Source organism: Talpa occidentalis, unplaced genomic scaffold (genome assembly GCF_014898055.3).
Source record: "Talpa occidentalis isolate TD23 unplaced genomic scaffold, MPIMG_talOcc4v2.1 talOcc4.4, whole genome shotgun sequence".
Classification (NCBI taxonomy): Eukaryota; Metazoa; Chordata; class Mammalia; order Eulipotyphla; family Talpidae; genus Talpa; species Talpa occidentalis.
This window is the reverse complement of record NW_023604295.1, coordinates 144,717,800-144,733,489: the sequence shown is the minus strand read 5'-3', so window position 1 is coordinate 144,733,489 and position 15,690 is coordinate 144,717,800. Positions and strand designations below refer to the sequence as shown.

Genomic DNA, 15,690 nt, shown 5'->3' with positions numbered 1-15,690 from the left:
ACTGAGAAGTATAAAAGAAAACAGTAATAATTTTTCAAATAAAAAAATATGAAAGACCTACCTCAATGTACTTTAAAAGTTACATGGCATAATTTTCTAGAAAAACATAAATTACCAGAAACACCTCCAGGAGAAAATAGAATAGGATAAAACAATAAATACTAAAGAAAGTAAAATGATAATTTAAAAAAACCTGGTGTCTGACACAACTTCTCTCTCCTTATGTCAACGATACAAGGACAGAATTTTTACGGAACGATACACACCAGCCTTTTCCAAGAGTAGACAGTCCTAATTTATTATAAAAACTGTTTCAGAGAATAGGAAAAAAAAACTGTATAAAGCTATTGTAGCCTTGACTACCAAACAGAACAAAGACAGTACAAGAAAAGAAAAAATTATCGTACTCTATCTCACTCATGAAAATGGGGTAAAAATTTTAAATTAAACATAAGAAAGCAAGAGACAATTTGGCCTTATTCACAGACAACAGGATTTCCACAATCTCTAAGGATCTCTAAGACAATCTACACATAATCAGAACTAGTAAGAGTTCAGCAGGGATGTTCAATATAAGACTAATTAAAAAAATGTTCTTATAAAAAAATCACAAAGAAAAAAGATCCTGCTCACCACTGTAAGAAAAATTTTAAGAACAAATGAACTAAGAACAAAAGGAACAAAAGAATGGTAAAACACATACATAAACACAAAGATATGAAAATTCTGCACTACAAAGATGGCCATTTCTCCAGCTTCATTTAAAATAAAAACCAATTTCAGTAAAAACCCAACAGTGTTTTTTATGGGCAAATTGATTTTAAAATTCACATAGAAAAGTATCATGAATAACTAAATTATTTTGAAGGACAAGAAAAGGGAAATGTGGAATTAACCTTGGGTTGTACAAATAGAACAAAAGCAAGAGCCTAAAAGCAGGACTTGCATATGACAGAGTCTGCATTACAACTTAGATGGGCTACCAGAGAAATGATGCAGAAAGCATACTGCTTATTCATATGAAACAATAAAATTATGTTCCTCACAAAATAGACAAAAATTAATTTTAAAGGATTAGCGATAAGAATCAAAAAATCAAATTTTTAAAAACTACTAGAAAACACATTCTATGCCTTTCTAGGCAGGGGAAGATTTCTTAAAATACACAAAGCAAAGAAACACAAGAAGTCTGCAATGCAAATAACCGTTAGAGAATTAATACCCAAGAATATATAAACAACAACAATGGAAGGCAAATAACCTAACAGAGAATGAACAAAGGTAACAAACAAGGCAAATCACAGAAGAGAATGCCAGTCAATAAACATGTTCAACCTTACAAGTAATAGAAATAAAGAAATAAATAGAAATAAAATAAAAATCACTGTCTCGAAAGTTGGCAGACACCTGTAAGCCTGAGGACATCAAGGTGGGGAGAATCAGCAAATGCACCCTCCACTGTGAGTGCAAAGTAACCGCTGGCGTTGAAGATGCCTTGTTGTGGCATAATTTCATTATCCATGGAGACCCCCGGACATGTGCAAGACAAGAATGTTCACTGCAAATGGTGTATAACAGCATAAAAGACAACGCTGACAGCTACACAGCCATCACCAGAGCGGGAGGAAGGGCAGGTGCCGACCTAGCACCAACTCCTGTGGCCGCACGAGCACACTGGTGCCGTCCCTGGCACCACTTATATATTTTCTCGAGAACATGAAAGAAAAGTGAGGGGGAAAAGTAAGCTATGACATGATGTCACTTACATGGACTTTTAAAATTTAGAATACAGAAATTTTATAGAGACATCAATATTCACCCATAGTATAGAAACACTGGGAAGAATGAGAAATAGCATATTTTCAAGAAGGGCTACCTCCAGGGAGGAGGGAAAGGGAATGAGAACATGGGAGGGAACAGCGGGGCATCAACTGTGTGTTCAGTGACAGCCAGACAGACAGCCAGACAGCCAGCCGGACAGATAAGAAGATAGGCAGGTAGACAGCAGATAGACGCACAGGTAGACGTGACATAACGTTAGGATTTCAAGACAGTTGCGTTGTGCCACATGAGTGCTTGTTAATGTTATTCTTTTCCTGTGAAAGGAAGACATTTTTTAAAATGAACTAGAGCTAAAGCATTAAGACAAATACACCTCAAAAGCTAAATGCTAAATTTAAAACATAGGTCATTTACATATTACATAAAACAAATTTTTTCACAGCTACATACAAATTGCTAACTTCGTGGGAATGACAGTTCCACATGCAGGTGATATGCCTTTGGGGTAGGGGACCATACGTAGGGAGCTTCAGACGAATCTGGAACGTGAATTTTTTTTACAGGTCTGAAGCAAACATGGCATTTGCTACAGTTTAGTTAGTATTGGGCAGTTAAAAAAAAACACATTACGTGCATGTGTATAAAACACCAGCAGCCACAGCAACAAATCATAGAGCCAACCCTGGAGAACTTTCTATGTAGAACACACTCTTCTTTTTTTTTTTTTTTTATTAATATTTTCTAGCACCATCTATTTTTTTTTTAAGATTTATTTATTTATTTATACAAGCACTGGGTACAGTCAGAAGCATGGGAGCGTGAGAGAATTCACCAGAGCCAGAGCGGGGAGCAGAGCAGGCAGAAGGACCGAAGGACACTGCTGAGGGAAGCAGCGGGCGGCAGGAGAGGTCTGCGTGCCATGTGGGACCCTCCTTCGATGGCCGGGGAGCAGCCGGGGATCGAACCAGCGCTGCAGAGGCTGTGGGCAGCTTCGCAACCCAGCACTCAACTGCTGCGCCATCGGGGAGGCCCTGTAGAACACACTCTTCTAAGTGTGTGTGTTTGTGTGTATAATCCTACACCCTAGGAGGTCAATTCTAATACGATCTGTATCTGACACTATCTAACACTATTCCCATTCTGTTGCAATTAGATTTTATTACTCATTTTACAAAAGAGGAACTGAAGTAGGATAGAGAGCTGTGAAGTGGTCCAAGATTATAAAAGTAGTAAATAATTAAAGTAAGAGATAAGTCCAGGATTCCTACTGCCTAGTTTACAGCCTAGTAACTAGTATTGTTATATCACTCCCTAGTCTTCTCAGTATGTCGGAAATATTTCACAAATATTTCATTTCCAACATGATTTCTGAATGTTGGACATAAAAATCACTTTCAATCTATGGGTACAAAGAGATGCACGCACACACACACACACGCACGCACACACTTGTGCATACCTCACAATGGTTCTGAAGATGCTGGGAGAATTCCATTGATGTGTTTAAACACAGCGCTGCAACCACCCTCACTGGCTCGCCTGCATGAGCGCTGGCATTCTTAGGTCATTATTTCATAGCTGGACATTAATTTTTCAATAGCCCTAAGATAATACATACAGTAAGCCTTCATGTAACACTGCAGCGCTTCTTGGACAGTGGCTTTAAGCAAAATGATATGGAATGAAAGCAGTTCCTTGAATAATTAATTCCATGAGGGTTGGGACTGTTTTTTCTCCACTACTTTATAATGAAAGAACACTGAGCAAACGGTGTTATTTGAGGACTCACCCCTGTGTTATTTGGAATCCAAGATAATTTATATAGGGAAGCATATGATGTAACTCAATCACTTCCTTCCTCACTAGAGGCAAAATTTGATTACTTAGCTTCAGGTCTGAAAACTCATTATGAAGAGTTTTTAATAAGTAACTCTGTTGAGAGATTTAAATCAATTTCAATTATTCATTTTTCTGGTCTGTTAATCATGAGCTGATTCATTTTTTAGAAGTCAGTAGCTAATATTTATGTAATAAAATATCACCTTGTATAGGACTATTTATACCACAAAATAAAAGGGGGCTTTGCATTCTTAGTCATCAAATATTTATGAGCACTGAGTATGTGGTGATCCCCACATTCCTTGTCCCCAGTGACACTGTCACTATTTCTCAAAAACGTCTTTTCAATCTACTGCTCACACTCTCAATGCTATTACTTATGAGTCAACATAATATACCTCAGAAATTAAGAAAAGGAAATCCCTGCTTCCAAAGAGTTGACTTTTGGAGAGAGGAGACAAGTATACAAGTTATCTATAATACACAAGTACTTTAATAAAGGTGTATGAAAGGCACAGAGGAACACAGGTTGGGGGAGCCGAAAGGGCAGCTGGAAACCGCGAACAGGACACACGTCAGACGCCAGGTAGAAACAGCTCTTCCAGGGCCTCCCTGGTGGCACAGCAGGTTGAGCGCCATGCTGTGAAGCTGTCCTCAGTCTCTGCAGTGCCGGTTCGATTCCCGGCCAGGCAGGGAGATACCCACATGGTGCGGCAACCTCTCCTGCCTCGCCCACTGCTCCCCTCAGCAGTGTCTTCAGTCCATCTGCCTGTTCTGCTCCCCGCTCTGTCTCTGGTGAATTCTCTCACCCTCCCACGCCTCTGACTGTACCCCAGCTCTTGTATAAATAAATAAATCTTTAAAAAAAAGAGAAAGGAACAGCTCTTCCAATGACCGCATCTTAGGAAGAGACAGTCAGAGCGGGATGCCCCATAGAGAGGGCTCTATGGTAACAAAGAGTTAGCACCAGCTCCTCTCAACTGCTTTCCTGGTCCCCTCCTCTCCGAGGACTAAATCCTGGCTGAGGGAGAGCCAGCGACTTAACATTTCTGAGCCTCAAGTGAAGTAGATGTTTAAGAATTCCAAGTAACAGAGGGAATCTCAATACATGATCTCTAAAGTTCTTTCTAGATCCAAAATTCTCTTCAAACTCAAAGGTAAATCACAAAAGTCAGTAAGCCAAAAAGAAAAAAACACCACCAATTAAGAAATGCACCAGTCTGTACAAATGCATTTTATCATTTTTGCAATTCCTGTTCTGACCACCAATAAAATTTCCACAAAGACAATGTCTTTTCACCAGAGTTGGTAGAGTGCTCCCCACCCCCAAACCTGCAGACTTTTAAAGACTCACCAAGTGACCGTTTTGTGATAACAGACGTAGACTGCTTACAAGTCTGCCATTTAGACTTGTAAAAGTCATCTCCTTTAAGGAAAGCATTTGTGTATGACGAATACAACATAGTCATCATTATTTTTGCTCTAAAATTTTCATGTACAGTTGCAGGTTCATGAAGTTTCTTTAAAAACCCAGCCATGACGGGGTCTTTCCCGTAACATGCTCTCTTTTCACGGTTACACATTGTGAACTGTAAAACAAGCTTTTCCTTACCTGATATGGACACGGAATGTGATACTCCCGGCAGCGTTCTTGTATCCACGTGGTCTCCCAGATGCCCCGGTAAGCTTGCTCATAAAAGTAGCATCCAATTACAACCAAGAGCGGCACGAGATACAGAATGCTGAAAACACCGATTCGGATCATAAACTTCACCAGTTTATCTTGGTTCTCCTTTTCTAATGGAATCTCAATGCGAACTCTGTTTAGGGATATAATGCCCGCTAAGAGGAGAGAAACCCCAACTACCACATACAGGCAGAGGGGTGCGAGAACAAAATATCTCAATGCATCAACGTCGTAGAGGCCAACAAAACACACGCCACTGATATTGTCACCTTCAATTTTATTCATCGCTAAAAGGATGATAGTTAGTGTTCCGGGGATGCCCCATGCACTGGCGTGAAATAGCAATGCCTTCTTCTCAATGGCTTCACTACCCCACTTTGGCACAGCCGCCAAGAACCACGTGATGGTAAGAATCACCCACCAAACGCTGCCAGCCATAGTAAAAAAATAGAGTACCATGAAAAGCATGGTGCAGGCTTTATTGTGAGATCCTTGCGTCACCGTGGAAGCCTTATATTGCGCGGGGCTAGATGCATTGCAGGCCACTCGGTCCTCAAGCAAAAACCCAATGAAGAAGATCAACGAAACCATCATGTAGCAGACTGCGTAAAATATAATGGGTCTTTCCGGATAACGGAATCTTGTCACATCGATCAGAAAAGTTAAAAAAGTAAACAAGGTGGCAGAAAGGCAAATGATTGAAATCAATCCTATGAAATATCGAGCAAATGAAAGTTCTTCTCTCCTAAAGTACATGTTTGGACAAGGAGGCGAACAATCACGCACGTGCAAAAAGGAATAACCAAGGTCAGGATCAATTTTCAGCTCTCGGGGACACCAAAAACCATAGTCCCTTTGCACTGCCACTGGGGCGCCTTCGGTAGGATCTCCAGCTAGGTCCAGATCCACGAGGCGAGGGTACGGCTCATCACAATCTGGGAACCTACAAAATACAAGACGAGGCGGCTTTTACTTAGTGGGAAATCTACTGGCCATGACCATATTTACTCGAATGTCCTTGGAGCACAATTATAGTAAGTAGAGTAAATGGTGCGATTGCGTTTGGAAACTACACAACTAGATTTTCCACAGCTGAGCAAAAGAATAATATGGTTTTATGCCCAATTCTGTTTGGCTTCAAAAACAGTCGTCTTTATAAAAATATTGAAGCACAGTCATCAATAAATAACAGTGTACATTTAAGACTATTTATTCAAGACACACAGTTTAGAATATATATAACAAAACAAATACATAAATGCATATAGACCCAACAGAGCTAGAGTTCAAAGTAACGTTTTTTCTACCCTTTAAATACAGAATAGTTCTCAATTTACTCTAAGCACCAACAGAACTTACGTATGAGTTCAAAACACCCTTCATCCATGGCCCAGCAAGTCAAGTTAGAGTAGCATTAAAAATTCTTACAAGTGGCTTAGTTTTCAGATGTTTTCTTCTCTTCTAACTTACATTCATTCTGTTTATCATATTGTTTTTCCCCCAAAATAAAATTATGTTTACTGAAGTAAAGCTGGCTTACATCACTGTACCTGCTCCGGGGTTATAGGTTTCAACCTCTACACATGTACATTTTCATGCCCACCACCAGCCCCAACAGCTCTCCAGCAGCTGCACTGGGCCCCTCCCTCTGCACTTCTACCCCACTCCACTCTGGTGCCCCAGTTTTGCGGTCAGTCATCCAGGGTTTGTTACTGGTTTGGTTCCAACTGCTGCTTTGTTTGTTTCTCCATATTCCACATATTAACAAGAACTATGTTATGTAAACTAGGCTATGTAAAGGCCTTCAAAGGCGTCTGGTGTCACCGAGTTCTTCCCTACCATCCTGAATTTCTAGCCAATCCATGGCATTCTCTTATCTGGTTATGCTCAGGCTTTGGAATGTGCAAGCAAAAGTCAGGACCTTTTTTGATTTTTTTTTTTGTGTGGGACCCTCGCCAGTGGCAGGGGAATGAACCAGCGCTGCAGAGAGGCTGCAGGCAGCCTCGCAGCCCAGTGCTCAACTGCTGCACCACCAGGGGAGGCCCCGCAGGACCATTTTAAGAATGCAAATTCTTGGTCCCCACCCCCTCAAATCCTATTTCAGTCTGCCTGTGTTAGGGCCCAGAAATCTTCATCTTAGCAGTTTCCAGAGGGATGTGACCTACAGAACTAGAGAGTGTTAGACCCCCAGGACAAAGAAAACGGGGCATTTTGTAGGCACACTCACATGACCAAAGGCACAATTTCATGAACTTCCTGTGTCTTCAATTTCTCAATGTATCGGTTCCTAAGCCTTCAGACTCCACTAACTAAATATTTACTAGTTTATAGACATCAAATAGTTTCCAAGAACTATCACTGATACTAAGCTTGCCAAACACATGCATACCCTTATGCTACATCTGATTAATCTTTTATTTTCCAACAATCCATTTTCTTCAAAGGGCTTGGAATTATAAAGGCAAATGACACAAATATATTGCGCTCAACGATTTATTGGAATCCTCATTATGCAAGGGTTAAACAAAGTACCCCCCAAAAAAGCAAAAACAAAAATGGATCTCTATTCTTCAATCTAAAAAGAGAAACTTGGAAACACAAAATTCTGTAGTGTGATACCAAGGCCATCAAAATTTATGTAAAATATAAAAATGATAGAGAAGGATTAGTTACTTCAGGGGAAGAGGTTATGAAAGACTTCACAGTGTAAGCCCTCGGTACGACACAGGATTTTGAATCAGAATTTGGCAGTATTGTCATTATGTCAATCATTATTTTAGCAAGAAATGCAAGCAAAGGCATAGAGCTGTGAACAGGTGAGTATGTTATCACTTCACCTTACCCTGTCTTCCTCATCAGCATTCATTACTACCTGACATTGTCTATTTTTATCTCCTACCAACACAAGTCACTAGAACTTCAGCTCTGTAAGAAGCTGACTCGTTTCATTCACCTTCAGCATCTAGCCTGGTGCCTGGCACACAGGACACATGCAATTAGTATTTGCTGAATTAATGACTGTTGAATAAATATAAATCACATAGCCCTAAACCAACTAATTAGAAAGATGACTTGTGTAGAAGACAGACTTGAAATGGGGTCAGAGATATCAGCTAAGCCAGAACTCACACCGGATAAGGCAATGAGAATGACAAAGACAGGAAATTAAACAAAAACAATAGGAATTGTAACTGATTGGATATGGAATCTACTGTCAAAGAAGGAGCAATAGTCGATGACTTCCAGGAGGGGAGAATGAGCAACAGAATAAAATTAATCAGATGACAAACAAAACTAATTCTAAACATGAATGAAAAAAGAATGTTTTTAAGTATTACTTACGAGCAAGAACTTGGAAATAACCTAAATGGCCATCAGTATGAAACAGCTAAATAACTTCAGAATAATAACACATTTATTCTACATTTACATTATATAGTTCTTAAGAGGAATTAACCAGAACTAAAGATATAAATACATGTGTGAAGAAAAACATAATGCTGTTGGGTGGGGATACATGTAGTAAGAAAATAAAAACAAAAAACAGGAATGATTAACAACAAAGTCAACACGATTACTTGATCTTTGCGGAGGAAAGCAGGAAGGGAAATCACGATGAACCAAGAAGGAACCTTCAACTCTGTCTCAATTATTAAAAAAAAAAAAAAAACCCTGCAAATTGTTAGGATTAGATAAAGCTAGATAATAGGTTATGCATCTATTCACCGTACTTTGTGCCCTTGACATATTTCAGAATACAAAAAGGCACACTATTAAAGAAGAAATAGAGTCCTGCTGCATGTTATTACTCAGGATAATGCTCTCTCTTAAAAACCTAAGACAATTTCTAATAAAATCCTCAAGCCCTTAGGAAACGCTCCCATCGGAAGCAGCCGGCATTTCCTGGGTCTGCTGTGTTAGTACAGAACAGAAAGCAGTGACCAAACCATTTTATTAATGAACACATTTAAATCATAAAGATATTTAAATCCCACGACATCATCATTAGAGCTATCTAGCAATGAAGGAACACATGATTATTTTCTTTTCTGTATTTTCTAATTTTTCATAAATGCCATAAACTTTATAACCAAAACCAAAAACTTTCAGGGGGCTAAAACCAACGAAACATCTTGATTATGTTTTCCTATACTTAAAAAAAAATTTTTTCTTCCTAGAAATATGTTTCTTTTTTGGGCCTCCCCGGTGGCGCAGCGGGTTGAGTGCTGCGCTGTGAAGCTGTCCGCAGCCTCTGCAGCGCGGGTTCCATTCCCGGCAGGCCAGGGAGCTACCCACATGGCGCGGCAGACCTCTCCTGTCTCCCCGCTGCTCCCCTCAGCAGTGTTTCAGTAGATCCGCCTGTTCTGTTCCCCGCTCTGTCTCTGGGGAGTCCTCTCACCCTCCCGCGTCTCTGCCCTGTACCCCAGCTCTTGTATAAATAAATAAATCTTTAAAAAAAAAAGGGTTTCTTTTTTAGTGTTTCCAACCCCTAAGGAAACGCGCAACGTGAGCTGACACTGCGGCTTCCGCGCATTTCCAAGCACGCGCTAGTTTTAACCCAAAGCCCCGGGAGCGCACGCGCGGGCACCTGCTGCACTCCATGTCCTCGGGCCAGGGCACCCCGAACATCTCCATGAGCTTGGCGCACTCGCTGTGGGCGCGCTGGCACAGGCGGCGGCAGGGCAGCGTCACGCGGCCGTACTCCATGCAGATGGGCGCGTAGAGCGCGCAGAGGAATGGCCGGAAGTCGCGCGAGCAGTCCAGGTTGACCATGGGGTGGAACGGCTGCGGAGAGGCAGAAGGCACGTCAGACACGGGCGCGTCACACACAAGGCGCGTCACACACGGGCGCGTCACACACGGGCACGTCACACACAAGGCGCATCACACACAAGGCGCATCACACACGGGCGCGTCACACACGAGGCACGTCACACACGGGCGCGTCACACACAAGGCGCGTCACACACAGGGCGCGTCACACACAAGGCGCGTCACACACGGGCGCGTCACACACGGGCGCGTCACACACAAGACGCGTCACACACGGGCGCGTCACACACGGGCGCGACACACACAAGGCGCGTCACACACAAGGCGCGACACACACGGGCGCGTCACACACACAGCACGTCAGAGCTCTCCACAGGAAACACCGGCGTTTCCAGCGTTTTCCCATTCAAAAAACCAGTGGGAAGGTTAACACGAAGTCCGGAGGGGCACGGACAGGGACGTGTGCCTGAAGCAGCGCCCTCGCGCCCCTGCCCCGCGGGCGGCCCGACCGCTGCTCCTCCGGCCTGCGGGCGCTGCTGGACAGGGGGGCTGGGGCCACGCAAGGCTTCCCACAGGGACCCGCCTGGGCCGAGAGGGGTTTCGGGGGGGTGATGAGGTCACAGAGTGTGGGTTTTTTTTTTTCTTAATGTATTTCAATGTTCACATTTTCTTCAAGTAATGTAACAGGAGAGAGTGGGTAAAAAGTGAAAGGCGGGCAGGAGCGCTGCAAAGACTTCTCCACAGCAGCGTGCTTCTGAGGGCGCAGCCCTCCAGGGGGCAGATCTCCCCGCCTTTGTCTCCTATTTTCTGGTTCTTGTTACATTAAAAAGCTGTTTTTTAAAACAGAGCTCTTTAATCTTTGGAGGCCCTTGATGTACACATCTAACACTGCAAGCTGATATGAAGGACACACAGAGAAAGAACAGTGGCCCCAACATAAAATGATGCTAAAATAATCATTAAACAACAGAATAGATCAAGTATCTCCAGAAAAGTGCATGTGGGCTCTGACTACAGATCATTTTTTTCCCACTTGTTTATATAATAGTTTCAGAGCTGTGGGCTGATTTTGAACTGATAAAGGTTCAGAATCATTCACTATTTCCACCTTACCGTGTGCTGGTTTCCAGAGGCCGCCTATGCAGAATGGAATCAGAAAAGCAAGAGCCACGTAAAGCAACTGGTGTCTGACAGTGGACTGTCTATGGAGGTGACAGCAAACTATGATGAACCACGCGTGACCCACGTCCCCGTGCAAAGGAGCTGTTTGTGTTCAAGCAAAGCTTCCACCAAGACCAGCTCCAACCCAGAGGAGGAAACTTTTTAAACACATGAAGTTGCTGGACAACCCCTAAAGCGAAGGAACCATGCAGGAGAGCCTGGGGAGCGCAGCCACTGCTCCAGGGAGCCGTTTGCTGGATCCGGGCCTAAGAGAAGAAAAGCGAGTTCTGCCACGGCTGGTGCTAGAGAAGCAAGAAACCGGCAGAATGTTGGCGGTCTGTGACGCTACCAACAAGACTCTAAATCAGAGGACCTAGGTGAGAAGGGCCATGCCAAGAACTGGACCTGGTACAGAGTCCGTTTTCTCTTCAAGATATTTGAGAGATATTTGAAAATTCTGCTGCTGCCCAGTGGAGGAGGCTAAGACACTGAGCAGAAGCTTCTGAAAGCAGCATGGCGATTTGGGCAGTTTTACAAGCTGAGGAAATATGCCTTAGCGTTCAAAATCTGCCAGGAGAAATGAACATAGAAGACTCTTGGCAGGCAGCCCCTAAATGACTGTACCCCAGTAGCAGGACAAGTCAAAGGGAGACGGAAGCCTATCACAGCTGCAACCCAGTTTCTACTCAGCTCAGTAACTGGCTGAATTAAGGGGATCTTCCCCCATTTACATGCTAAGCGGAACAAAGGGGGAGCTTTCTGGAGTAATGTAACATAGCCTGGAGCCTAACCTATATTCTCTAATCCAATATTCAATAAAACATGACTGGGCATTCCAAGAGACAGGACTATGTGGCTGAAAAACTTGGAAAAAATTACATTTTGATATAGTTATTACAATAATAGAGAAGACTGTATATAACTACACAAATGTGTTTGAGAAAATAAAGAATTTCACCAGAAAACTGGAATCTATCATGAGAAGAATCAAACAAATGGACAGACATAACACTTGTATTAGCTTGCTAGGCCTGCCATCTGAAAGGACCACAGGCTGAGTTGCTTTAACAATGGAAATTCACGGTCTCACATTTCTGGAAGTCTAGGATCTATGTGGTAGTAGAGTCAAGCTCCACTGAATGCACCGGGGAGGATCTGTTCTAGGCCTCTCTCCTGGATTCTGGTGGCTCCTTGGATTGTGGAAGCATAAATCTTGTCTTCACATCCCATTCTCCTAGGCCTATTTGCATCATCTTCCTCGTGCATGTCCGTGTGTCCAACTTTCCCTTTTATAAGGACATGTCATATTGGATTAGGGCCCCTCCTTACTCTAGTTTGACCTCAACTTAATTACATTTGGAATGATTCTATTTCCAAATAAGATCACATTCTCAATGCTGGGAGCTAGAACTTCAACACAGACATTTTAGAGGGGACTCAATTCAGCCTGCAACGATACTGTCCATAGACTGGAATTACAACATAAGAAGATGTCAATTTTCCCACACAAATTAGACAAACTACAGTGGGCTAATTCCTCAAAAACTTACCCAAGATGAAACTAAAAATCTAGAAATCTAGATCTGTAGATAATGATCTCTACATTTAATGAAATTCCTATGAAAATCCAGCACTTTTAGTAAAGACAAACTTATTCTAAAATGTGTATGAACAAGCAAAGGAAATGGGAAGAAGTTGAAAAGGAAGGAGAGAGACACTATCCAATGTTCAGACTTACTAAGCAGAAGCTAGCAAGACAATGAGGAGACAGTGAAGAAAGTCACAAAGGTCAACAGAACAGGACAGAGAGGCCAGAAATGAGGCCGCACAAGCACAGCCCAGTGAGTTTTGCCAAACCAACAAAAAAGCAATTCAATGGGAGAGAGTTTCAACAAGTGTGCTCAGGCTAGTGAAGTTCACAGGCAAAAAAACCGAACCACACCTTATGTAAATTCACTCAAAACTGATCCCGGAAATGGAAAACATGAAAAATAAGATTCTTTTTTTAAAAAATGAGAAAATCTTCCATGCCCAGAATTAAGGGGAGGGGTCTTAAAAATAACACCCAAGGGAAAAATCAACAAACTGGGATTCATTAAAATCTAAAATTCTGTTCTCCTAAAGACTTTGTGGAGGGGATGAAAAGACACACTACAGAAAGACAAACTGTTTGCAGATCACAGATCTAACAACCGATTTGTATCTAGAATATATAAAGAACTACGAAAACTCAGAAGTAAGGAACAAGTCAATTGGAAAATGAACAAAGGATATGAACAGACATTTTACCAAAGAGGACATAAGAATGGCAAATAAGCACATGAAAGGCCGTTCGATATCATGAGCCATGAGGGAAACGCAAATCCAAGCCTCTCGAGGGCTCACTGCATGTATGACAGAAGAGCTGAACTACAAATCAGTGACACACGGCAGTGAGGATGCAGAGAAAGCAGAGCTCTTATCCATGGGCTTGCTAGTCGGAATCTAAGATGTATAAGACCATGGAAGATTGCTTAGCCGTTTTCTTAAGCACCGCACTAGAAGCAATCTGCAGCCTCTGCAGCACGAGTTCAATCCCCGGATGGCCAGGGAGTTACCCACCTGGTGCAGCAGACCTCTCTTGTCTCGCCCGCAGCTCGCCTCAGCAGTGTATTTCAGTCATTCTGCCTGTTCTGTCCCCCACTCTGTCTCTGGTTCACCCCCCCCCACCCTGCCCCGCATCTCTGGCCTGTGCCCCAGCTCTTGTATGCATAAATAAATAAATCTTTAAAAAAAAAAAATCCAAACTTAGAAGCTCATCATCGGAACCAGCAATCACACACCTGGGGCACTTACCTGCCCAGAAGAAAATGTGTGTCTGCTGCAGCTTTATTTGTAACAGCAAAGAGCTGGAAACAAGCCAGTGTCCTCCAGTGAGTGGCTGGCTGCATAATCACGGTAGTGCCGAAACAGACTAGCGCTCAGCTTTTGGAAACAGTGACTATTGCTACACGGACAACTCAGAGGGATCTGGAGAGCACTGTGAAAAGTCAGCCTCAGAAGACCACACACGGTACGACTGCACTCACACAACAGTCTTGCAATGGCAAAATCAGAGACACAAACTTAGACAAATTAGTGGTTGCTTGGGGTCAGGAAAGGAAAGGAAGGAGAAAGGCAGCACCAGGGAGCTCCTTGGTGGGGGGAAGGGATGACAGGGTTCTGATGACAGGATGGGGCTCACTGAATGGGGGCCGTGGGTCCCTCGGAGAAAAGTTTCAGCAGAGTTCCCCTTTAGTGGCACACAGTGTGGTTGCCAAGGAGATGAAAACATTCGCACAGGCACAGGCCAGCAAAGGTTACACCCACAAGCACAGGTTTACTAGAAAAAAAGGAAGGGGAAGAAGCCCTCACACTGCCGCTGGCCAGCCAAGAGCCGCGTCTGAAAGGGACGGGCCTGTTAAGAGCCGCCTGCCTGCACTCAGGGGGCTTCTTGGGACCAGAGCTGGCTTTGCCAGGCCAGGAGTTGTTCTGATATAGTGCTGCTTTTTGGGGTGAGGGGTTCATTCCCTTGTGAAATTTTTAATCTATTGTTAAATTAATCACGTCTAGGTGTGACTGCGTTAATCAGTAAGGGCCGGTGATTCTTGGCAACCACCCTCCATCTCCGTCTCCCACCTCCGGTCTGCACCTACTGGTAATTTCCTAGCAGTCCTTTGTCATGACTCACAACTCCCAAACCCCAGCTCCCAGCCACACTTAAGGGTGTTTCATTTCTACCCCCAATTTCAGTTTCTGGTCTTGTGACATCTCCATCCAGGTTAAAACACTCCTGTGTCTTCACTGTAGCAGTGACTACACCAACCTACACGTGCGATAATGCTGCAGAGCACACACATGTAAAGACACACAGGACAGTGCACACATGTGCAAAGAGGGAAAAAAGATAAGGTCTATAGCTGCTACCAATGTCGATGTCCTGGTTTTGAGACTGGATAATAGTTGGATGAGATAGTAAGACTGCGGAAAAACTAAGTAGAAAACACAGACTCTCCCTGTGAATCTATAATAATGACCTTAAGATTAAAAGTCAGATGCTGATGTATGTACACACAGTGTACATATATGAATATGTTTTAAGCAAGTCTCACACTTGGCTGATAATGAACAATGCATAAAACACCAATATGTTACTCTATTAATAAAACCTCATCTGTGAGGCCTACTGTGAATCATAAAAGTAACTTGAGTGACTATTTTTTGTGCTGCTTACACTGAGCCTAAAGCTGTAAATTTATCTTCAATTAATTTATTTAATTGCATTATTGCCTGTTTTTATTATGATTTTGAGGTAGCATTTGGTGACAGTATTATAAATGTTTTGGGTAAAGCTGTAAGTTTATGCTTCAGCCACTGCATGCTTTCAGCAGTGTGTGGGGTGTCCCTGAGCACTGAACAACCCACGCCGG

The 15,690-nt window shown here is 42.8% G+C and overlaps 1 protein-coding gene across 2 annotated transcripts in view; it reads right to left on the bottom strand.

The window, feature by feature from the left end:
• Nucleotides 1–15,690, bottom strand: part of FZD3 (frizzled class receptor 3) — a 64,938-nt gene that overhangs the window by 34,181 nt on the left and 15,067 nt on the right. For both annotated transcript variants that reach the window (XM_037526526.1, XM_037526527.1), the window contains exons 3-4: nt 9,897–10,093; nt 5,234–6,251 (exon numbers count right to left, since the gene is read on the bottom strand). In XM_037526526.1, coding sequence (XP_037382423.1) covers nt 5,234–6,251; nt 9,897–10,093 — 1,215 coding nt within the window. The remainder of the gene's footprint in view (nt 1–5,233; nt 6,252–9,896; nt 10,094–15,690) is intronic.